Source organism: Erpetoichthys calabaricus, chromosome 11, assembly GCF_900747795.2.
Source record: "Erpetoichthys calabaricus chromosome 11, fErpCal1.3, whole genome shotgun sequence".
NCBI lineage: Eukaryota > Metazoa > Chordata > Cladistia > Polypteriformes > Polypteridae > Erpetoichthys > Erpetoichthys calabaricus.
In genome coordinates, this window is record NC_041404.2 from 46,818,828 (window position 1) to 46,829,337 (window position 10,510).

At 42.1% G+C, this 10,510-nt stretch overlaps 2 protein-coding genes across 2 annotated transcripts in view; one reads left to right on the top strand and one right to left on the bottom strand.

Moving 5' to 3' along the window:
- The window catches only part of LOC114661299 (soluble guanylate cyclase 88E-like), a 79,960-nt gene extending 73,484 nt beyond the window's left edge, over nucleotides 1-6,476 (top strand). Inside the window, exons 18-20 of the mRNA XM_051934294.1 lie at nucleotides 165-311; nucleotides 3,943-4,080; nucleotides 6,145-6,476. Coding sequence (XP_051790254.1) covers nucleotides 165-311; nucleotides 3,943-4,080; nucleotides 6,145-6,369 — 510 coding nt within the window. The 3' untranslated portion in view covers nucleotides 6,370-6,476. The remainder of the gene's footprint in view (nucleotides 1-164; nucleotides 312-3,942; nucleotides 4,081-6,144) is intronic.
- The window catches only part of paox1 (polyamine oxidase (exo-N4-amino) 1), an 84,125-nt gene continuing 73,997 nt past the window's right edge, over nucleotides 383-10,510 (bottom strand). The window contains exon 11 of the mRNA XM_028813067.2: nucleotides 383-4,353. The gene's annotated coding sequence lies outside the window, so the exon portion shown is untranslated. The remainder of the gene's footprint in view (nucleotides 4,354-10,510) is intronic.

Here is a 10,510-nt window from a genome sequence, read left to right on the forward strand (position 1 = left end):
CGTGTCTAGCTTCTTACATTACTAACTGCACACTTAATTGCTAGAGTCTTGCTTAAGCAAAAGTCCTTCATTCTCTTTAGAAAGTCAGTTTAATTGTAAAACCCATTTATGAGTATGCATTAGTGCAAAGATCTGTTTTCATTTTACAACACCTCTTTTAAAAGGGCAATGTGGAAATTGAGACTTACTGGCTTAAAGGAAAAAGGGACAAGGATGGTAACGCACAGGCAGCCTGTCCACAGTTTGAGACACAGACCATCAGTAAAGCCACCATTTCTCCTTCTGACTCACCCATCGATGAGGATGAGCTGGTAAGTGTCAGGCCTCATTCCTGCCTCCCGTGTTCAGTTAACTACTGTGACTGCTCTGTTGACACCTGAAATTCATTTTTAGCTCACGTTGTTGTTTTATTTAAAATTATACCTGACACCATTAAAACATGTGATGACAACATATGGGAAGTTTGACATTCAAGCTCTGGGTGGTCAGAAGAATCATTAAAAAATGGCTTTTGTAGAGTGCCAGCTATACTGCATTATATTTACATCAAATCCCATGTCAAATATTGTTAATTGTACATAATATAAACTTAGAATATAAAGAAGTTTTCTTACTTTAACACATTTAGAACTTTGATTTTACAAAAACTACACAAATATTGTTAATATTGAAATAACAGTAAACATCACTTCTTTAAGTTTGCACTTTATTTTTTTAATTATTAGAAAATCTATGCATGGCTTAACATTCAAGTGCGTTTGGCAACTAATTAATTGATTTGAAAGTTTCAGCATTTTCAATTATTTATTTGTATGATTAAAGTGACAGCTACCACATTTATCCATCCATCCTTTATCCAACCTGCTACATCCTGACTACAGGGTCATGGGGGTCTGCTGGAGCCAATCCCAGCCAACACAGGGCGCAAGGCAGGAAACAAACCCCGGGCAGGGTGCCAGCCCACCGCAGGGCACACACACACACACACCAATGCCCAATGCACCTAACCTGCATGTCTTTGGACTGTGGGAGGAAACCCACGCAGACATGGGGAGAACATGCAAACTCCACACAGGGAGGACCCGGGAAGCGAACTCAGGTCTCCTAACACCAGGCAGCAGCGCTACCACTGTGCCCCTGTGCCGCTGCTATCACATTTCTTTTTTCGTAATATTTAATAACAGATGTATGTGTGATAGTGATTTGTTCAGACTGCCACACTGCTGTTTGTATTGGCAGACACTAGTGCCTGGCATGTGTGCACCAGCATTTCAATTGCTTGTGCTAGGACATGAAAATACGAGAAAACTGTAAATAGCATATATATAAATTGAAATAAGTTTTCTTAAGCTAAATCTGAAACAGTAAACTAATCTGTAATTGAAATTATACAGAATGTTTCTCTGTATGTTTTAAGGATAGGGGACATGCAGGAGAAAGTTGCTCAGGACAGGACAGATTATAATATTCACCCATCCATCTGCCCCTCCATTTTCTAAACCTGAGTATCCAGGGCAGAATCACGGAGCAGCTATAGAGTTTCACAGCAAGCAAGCAGAAACAATGCCAGGACAGGGTGTCTGCCCATCACAGGGTAAACACACAAATAGGACCAATTTAGCACCACCAGTTAACCTAACCTGCATATCTTTGGACTATGTTACGAAACAGGTTTGTGATGAAAAATTAGCAGGAATTTTGTGATGCTATCAAGTAAGTATATAAGAAAATTCCCAATGCAAGTTGTTCAGCACATATAATTCAGGCTGGTCCAGAAATACAGTAAGTAGGGTCCAATCTGAGAATGGATATGCATCTGTAGTAAAGTGGCCACTTAGCATATACCTGTGGTATATGTAGGGAAAGCAAAAACCAAGAAGACAAAAACTTCTGTGAGTCACATAAAAGCATCAGTTTACATGATACAGTGCATCTGGAAAGTATTCACAGCGCATCACTTTTTCCACATTTTGTTATGTTACAGCCTTATTCCTAAATGGATTCAATTCATTTTTTTCCTCAGAATTCTACACACAACACCCCATAATGACAATGTGAAAAAAAGTTTACTTGAGGTTTTTGCAAATTTATTAAAAATATAAAAACGGAGAAATCCCATGTACATAAGTATTCACAGCCTTTGCTCAATACTTTGTCGATGCCCCTTTGGCAGCAATTACAGCCTCAAGTCTTTTTGAATATGATGCCACAAGCTTGGCACACCTATCCTTGGCCAGTTTCGCCCATTCCTCTTTGCAGCACCTCTCAAGCTCCATCAGGTTGGATGGGGAAGCGTCGGTGCACAGCCATTTTAAGATCTCTCCAGAGATGTTCAATCGGATTCAAGTCTGGGCTCTGGCTGGGCCACTCAAGGACATTCACAGAGTTGTCCTGAAGCCACTCCTTTGATATCTTGGCTGTGTGCTTAGGGTCGTTGTCCTGCTGAAAGATGAACCGTCGCCCCAGTCTGAGGTCAAGAGCGCTCTGGAGCAGGTTTTCATCCAGGATGTCTCTGTACATTGCTGCAGTCATCTTTCCCTTTATCCTGACTAGTCTCCCAGTCCCTGTCGCTGTAAAACATCCCCACAGCATGATGCTGCCACCACCATGCTTCACTGTAGGGATGGTGCCAGGTTTCCTCCAAACGTGACGCCTGGCATTCACACCAAAGAGTTCAATCTTTGTCTCATCAGACCAGAGAATTTTCTTTCTCATGGTCTGAGAGTCCTTCAGGTGCCTTTTGGCAAAACTCCAGGTGGGCTGCCATATGCCTTTTACTAAGGAGTGGCTTCCGTCTGGCCACTCTACCATACAGGCCTGATTGGTGGATTGCTGCAGAGATGGTTGTCCTTCTGGAAGGTTCTCCTCTCTCCACAGAGGACCTCTGGAGCTCTGACAGAGTGACCATCGGGTTCTTGGTCACCTCCCTGACTAAGGCCCTTCTCCCCCGAACACTCAGTTTAGATGGCCGGCCAGCTCTAGGAAGAGTCCTGGTGGTTTTGAACTTCTTCCACTTACGGATGATGGAGGCCACTGTGCTTTTTGGGTCCTTCAAAGCAGCAGAAATTTTTCTGTAACCTTCCCCAGATTTGTGCCTCGAGACAATCCTGTCTCGGAGGTCTACAGACAATTCCTTTGACTTCATGCTTGGTTTGTGCTCTGACATGAACTGTCAGCTGTGGGACCTTATATTGACAGGTGTGTGCTTTTCCAAATCAGGTCCAATCAACTGAATTTACCACAGGTGGACTCCAATGAAGCTGCAGAAACATCTCAAGGATGATCAGGAGAAACAGGATGCACCTGAGCTCAATTTGGAGGTTCATGGCAAAGGCTGTGAATACTTATGTACATGTGCTTTCTCAATTGTTTTATTTTTAATAAATTTGCAAAAATCTCAAGTAAACTTTTTTCACGTTGTCATTATGGGGTGTTGTGTGTAGAATTCTGAGGAAAAAAATGAATTTAATCCATTCTGGGATAAGGCTGTAACATAACAAAATGTGGAAAAAGTGATGCACTGTGAATACTTTCCGATGCACTGTAGATTTTGTAATGTTGCTATGTTTCTGAGAAGCACACTGATCAGGCCCACTGTAAGGGGGTTATGGTGTTACATTATTAAGAAAACTTCATAACGTGACAAGTGCCTGCTCACACTTGCCTGTCTTTCTTACCTCACAGGATAGCTCATGCAACAGGGTCATCACTGGAGATTGTTTAAAGTTATAGCACACTGTGATTTTCATCTTTCATTCTGCATAGGCTGTGGTGGGCTGGCGCCCTGTGTTGGCTGGGATTGGCTCCAGCAGACCCCCCGTGACCCTGTAGTTAGGATACAGCAGGTTGGATAATGCATGGATGGATGGATTCTGCATAGGAGCCTAAAATTATAGGATTCTTCAGTTTGTTATGTCAAATTAATATTTTGTTTTTCTTCAGGTATTTCCTTCTGTAGCTGGAGAGGATGAAGATGATGTCAAGTCGTTGCGTTCCCACCGAATAAAACTGGAGGCCTGTGACAACTCATTGGAAGAATCCATGGAGGAAAGAGCAGTAGAAGAGCAACTTGTCAATAAGGTGTGTTAAACACTTATGAGACACGGATGAAAGCATTCGGGTTATCAGTCTGGATAGCTTTGTTTGATAACCGAAATCAACCTACAAACAAAAGAAAACAGTGTCTTGACACTTTGTTATTCTCAAAAACACTATCCATCTCCTTTGGTATGGTGAAAATCTCCCTCTGTAGGTTTCCTGTTTAAATACAGTAGGTCCAAGTCTGGAAGATACTGGGCTTGAAAGGTGCGTCCGGAACAGAGCTAGACGTTGTCTCCTGTGGTTTGATTGGAGCTGTGGAAGAAACAGGAGATATGATTACCGACACTGACCACTCTTGCTTTTGAGTCTTCCATATTGTCCTAATGTGCAAATGTGTGACAGTGACACACAATTACAGGAAACTGTTTTAATTTTATATTTCTAACTAAATGAGATGCAGGATAGATGGACTGGCAATGCTACATTGGCCCTAATGTATGTGTGTATTTTGAAAGTAGCGCTATATAGCGCCCGACCCGGCACAGACTAACACTGAGGCACGTGTAAAATGACACAAGACTTTTATTTTCTTCAGCTGGAGGGCACGTCTTCCCTGTGAACCCCCCAGCCACAACACAAATCACAACCACAAATACGCCCTTCTGGCACCAGCACTCCTCCCTTGAAGTTTCGTCCTCTTCCTCCCCACTCTGGCCACTGAAGGGTGGTGGCTGGCCCCTTTTATAGCCCAACTGGAAGTGTTCCAGGTGCTTGACCATCTGGTCCCAATTGCACTTCTGGGTGGGGCTGAAGTTTTGTCCAGCCGGACTGTGGAATCCACGCAGCAACCCCTAGCGGCCAACCCAGCTCCCAACTGGGCTGTGGAGGACTCCATCTCCCACGGAGCCCTGCGGGAGGTTTGAGAATCACCGTCGGCCAGGGAGGCTGTCACCAAGCATCCCGAGGGAGGTATTGAGCTACCCATGGTGGCTCCCCCTGAACATATGGGGGCGTCCCGGCCTCCCATCACAGTATGTATCTGTGTGCTTACCCTGTGATGGAGTGACACTCGGTTCAGGGATTGTTCCTGCCTTGCATCCTGTGCTTCCTAGTGTGGGCTCCAGCTTCCCTGCGACCCTGCTGAGGATAAAGTGGGTTTGGGAGATGGAAAGATGTATGGATGGGACCAAAACATTTTATAAAATGTGGTTTGTAAGGATATGCTAGGGCGGCCTGTGGATTAGTGAGATGGTTGGAGTCGGGGTTAAGAGCTATGTTGGTGGGAGATGGCTCAGTCTATCAGGAGTGTGAGTACCACTAGGAGAGAATGGTCTCACTGTATGGTACTAACAAAGCAAGGCCAGGAAGTCCAAAGCAATGTACTTAGGTAAGTAAATGATTTTTAGTGGGTTTAAATACTTAACCTAAGCACAAGTGTTACGCTATGTAAGTCACAGCAATGGATGGCAATGGCACAGTGTTGAATGGGTAACTGTTTTTGTTCATGAATCACAGCATAGTTTCATATGTAGTACATTTCTCCATGAACTAAGATATTCTGTGATTTAAGTATGTCGTAGATGCAGCACTGTATCACAAATGTACTTATTTACAGGCTCATCACTGAGACCGTGTGCACATTACATTTACAGTGAATTTGTGACATTTTACTGGCAGAAATGGAAGGATGACACATTGCTGTCAGGAAATAAGGATCAGAGTAAGACATGACAGGGAGTGTTATTGGGGGGTGGTTGGCGCCATGTGGGTTAGCCGTCTCAGCTTCTCAGAGAAAAAACAGAACCTGTGCATTAAGGCCTGGTGAGACATTCTGGAATTATTTTGGTACGACTCTGGGCTTTTTGTGACTTTGCTTCATGATCCCATTTCAAGTAATGTACACAACACATAATTATTAAACTACTTGACATAACCTTAAATAAACATAAATAAATATTATTGTAGCAAAACAAATAATGACTTTTCCAGGTCAGGTTTTGGGTTAAATCATTAACACAAGTCACCTGTTTGTATTTCTAGTGGATATTGTGCTGTAGGGAATGCAATGCTCACTCATGTCTCTCTCTGGCTTCCTTTCCACAGGCACATTACAAAGACACTCTTGTAGACAATGGGCTTCCAGATCTTCATAGTGGGCAGGACTCGCCGGAATATGAAAGAAAGAACTCCATCGTTGAATCGCCCACCTGCTCTAGTGAGTCTAGGAAGGTCCCAGAAAAGTGTCTTGTGTTCGGTTTCCTAAGCACTACATTTTTGTCCATGTTGTTTTTTGTCTGCTGTACATATTTTTCAAATCATTGTTTGTGACCTCAAGGCTTAGAGTAGCTGTACATTTGTAATATACATTTGTACATGTATAATGTCGCTGAACATGAACTTTGATCAATGTGATCAATTTCAAGTCAGTAATAGAAGTAATTGTGTTGTAATTTTTTACAATGACAATAAAAGCTTTCTATTTAAATATGAATAAATAGAGAATCAACATTTTATGATAACGTGCAGTGTGCCATTACTGGTAAAAATATAATAATTTTCTTATGGTTTACTTCTTAAATATCCATCACCATATCTGAGTATACAAGAAAGTCTAGGAGAGACCATTCCAGATTTTTTTGTAACAATCTGTTTGGTGCCTCTGGTTTCTTTTGGGTACAACTGATCCATTTGGGTATGAACTGCTAGCAGGGCACAGAAGCAAAGGGTCAAGCCTGTGGTCTGTAATACTTCCCATAATGCAATAATAACATCCATCCATCCATTTTCCAACCCGCTGAATCCAAACACAGGGTCACGGGGGTCTGCTGGAGCCAATCCCAGCCAACACAGGGTGCAAGGCAGGAAACAAACCCCAGGCAGGGCACCAGCCCACTGCAGGGCACACACACACCCACACGCTTGGGACAATTTAGAATCACCAATGCACCTAACCTGCATGTCTTTGGACTGTGGGAGGAAACCCACGCAGACACGGGGAGAACATGCAAAATCCACCCAGGGAGAACCAGGGAAGCGAATAAAGTATAATTAATTTTTTTTTTTTAATTTACCTCTTACTAGGAGTCTCCGCCCCCTGCTTGCTTCGTTTGCCAACCCCCGGGTTTGGTTAACTGGATATACAATTTAAAGAGATTCTTATTTTCATGGGAATTGTTACATATGCATTATTTTCACTATTACTTTAAAACTTCAATTTAAACAATATTTGGAATTAACTTTTCTTCAAGATCGCATTGAATTTTGATTCCGTGTTTGAACTTACATCGTGACAACGCAACGTATAACTGCCCATGAGTGAATATCGTTTCTTTCTCTCTAATAAATAAACCGACTTTTTCGAATGTTTGTCCCTGTGATTTGTTAATTGTCACAGCAAAAGCTATTCTAATGGGAAACTGTAAACATTTTAATACGAATGGCATATCAAGATCTCCTTTGGTGTCTAACGTTATTTGCAGAATATGTACTATATTACCTTTCTTGTTGCCTGTTAAAATTTTACATGTTAGAACTGTTTGACCAATTTTTAATACGACTAATCTTGTCCTATCACTCAGACATAAATTACACAATAACATTACGATACATCCTTCTTTCAACAGTAATTCGGCTGGTGGAAAACCAGACGGTGTTAACGCTTGTAGATATTCTACGAGATATTGTAAGTTGATATTTTCATCTTCTGCGCCATCACCACCAACTGCTTCAGCAGAGTCTATTGATACGCATCAATTTTCCCGTTAATTCGTTTGACTTCATCATTTCTCACTGCCATATTTAGATGAATGGGTGATTCTAAACTGGATCTTCGTAAGTGTGTGTGTGTGTGTTCATAAGTAAGCCCTTTAATGGATTGGTGAATGTCCAGGTTAAGTGCCGGAATGCACCTGATGACAGTAGTCTTGCTTCAAAATAGTTGTAAGTAGGGCATGACTTGAAAGAATCTCATGGCAAAAGTCTCCGTCTCGTGGGACTTCCTTCCAAAAATTCTCTTCAAAAAGTCACGTCTCGTTGCAGGATTAGTTTTGTCTCGTCCTAAGACTTTTTTATTATAATAGAGAGATTTCTAATGGGACTTTGCCTGAATTCAGGGCTACAATATATTCTCTTATATGGAATACACTAACCAAGGAACTGCAGCGGAAGGACCACTTAACAAACTTGATGGTTTGTCTTCATCAAGCTTCAGATTAATGTAAAATATGAATTTTAAACTTCCATAGAACAAACCTATTTTCCCAACAAAATCAGCATTGTGCTTCATGGCTACTAAAAAATAAATTAACAACAACTTAATCATTTACCCATCACTTAAATTCAGTAAGTAGACAGAAAAAAAACAACACTTTTCAGGAAATATATAATAATTCCTTGAACACTTGTTTTAACACTTTAACAGCATTGATAAATTAAAAGTTTTTAATATACAATACGAAACAACATTCTTAAAACGCAAAAAGACAATTGTTGTATCATTTACCAAACCTGCTCAGTGCAATTGTGGAGGGGCAGGAGACTATCTTAGAATGAAGGGTGACATCCTGGAGGTGGCGCAGGTCCATCACAGGGTACTCTCACGTACACACCCACCCCTGACTGATAACAGGTCCATTCATTGCAAGTAATATCGGACTTTAAAATATTGCTAAGCTTCCCTCAATGGTGGACTTTTTGAACAAGGGCAGGGACTGGGACCCTGCCACCCTTAGATGATGCCCTGGTTCTTTAGCATTAGAGTATACTTTTGCTCCAAACCCATTTTGTATGGGTAGTGTTTGTCCATCCATCCATTATCCAACCCGCTATATCCTAACTACAGGGTCACAGGGGTCTGCTGGAGCCAATCCCAGCCAACACAGGGCGCAAGGCAGGAAACAAACCCCGGGCAGGGTACCAGCACACACACACACCAAGCACACACTAGGGCCACTTTAGAATCGCCAATGCACCTAACCTGCATGTCTTTGGACTGTGGGAGGAAACCCAAGAAGACACGGGGAGAACATGCAAACTCCACGCAGGGAGCACCCGGGAAGCGAACCCAGGTCTCCTAACTGTGAGGCAACAGCGCTTGGGTAGTGTTTGTCTCTGATGATTTTAGTTATGTTGTTTCTTAGGGATAGTCTGAGTAACTTCCTGGTCGGCACTTTCCCTGAATTTGTAAATATTGAGAAAGAAAGTAGGTTCTTGCAGGCTCTAAGAAGTCTTAAGGTTCAAACCACAGGTTGTTATGCATCTCCCCTTCACCCACAAACAATGCATATTCTGAGATATGAGATACAAGCGGCACATAAACAGAGAAGCTGCATGCACAGAAGGCTGACACCTTACAAGTATGGGGCCCAAAACAGAAACCATAGAGAAGGATATTCTCAGGAACCCAGGAAATATAATATGGAGGAAGATTACAAAATGTCCTCCTAAGATTATTAGGGCCAGAGGATTCAATAGACGTTCGAGGAAGCTGACCGACTTCGCAAAGAGAAAGTGAGGTAGCATGGGGTCTGAAGAGGGAAGAATAGGAACAACCGTAGCCCTTCAAGAGGACAGCCAGTCATGAGGGTTTTTTTTGTGGAGATTTGGGCTCTTTAAATAAATGGAAAGATAAAGATATGAGAAGCCTCTGCAGGGAGATCTAGCTTGGTGTCTCTGTTATTTAACAAAAAAAAAAAAAAAAACGGGGTGGCCTATAAATCCAGACGTGATTTCCCACCAGCCTGATTAGTTTGTAGGCTCATTAAGCACAGAGTCAGAAGTGAGTTTGGGCAAAAGCTCACCTGCAAAGTAGATGACAGCCCATTATGTATGCATCAGTCACGGTCCTGGAGGGCCGCAGTGGCTACGGGTGTCAGTGTCCAAATTAGAACTCAGTGCTTGCTGATAATGAAGTTGGTGTTTAACTCTATGCCTTGTTAGTGCCTTTATTCATCAAAGACAAATTTTAGTTATTTTGTAGATCAGAGCTCCTCAATTACAGTCCTGGAGGACTGCTATGGCTGTAGGTTTTCACTTTAACCAGTTTCTTAATTAGAACTCTTTTATTTACTACTAAAGCAATATGTTTTTTGGGCTTAATTTTAGTTCTCTTGCCTGTTACCATTCAGAACCCTTAACTGCCTATTTTAGATTTTAGCAGCTGCATTTAAGTTGTAATTGTTGCCTGTTTTCTTAATCAGACTGTAGCGGGGCTACAGTTAGTGTTGTCAAATGTCAGTACTGAGTGCGTCTTGTTTCCATTGTCCCGTTTGCTGTCTGTGTGTATCAGTAAATGTCGTCCCTGTAAAGGGGGACAGATGATGGAAGAAGACCACAGACTCAAACTGGAAAACACCTGTTCACTATTAATCAATTACGGCCGTCACAGGACTATTTAAGTAATCAGAGCAAAGAGAAGGAGACTTTTCATTTTCACGACCAAGAGCCTTCTGTACCTGCTGTATTCCACATC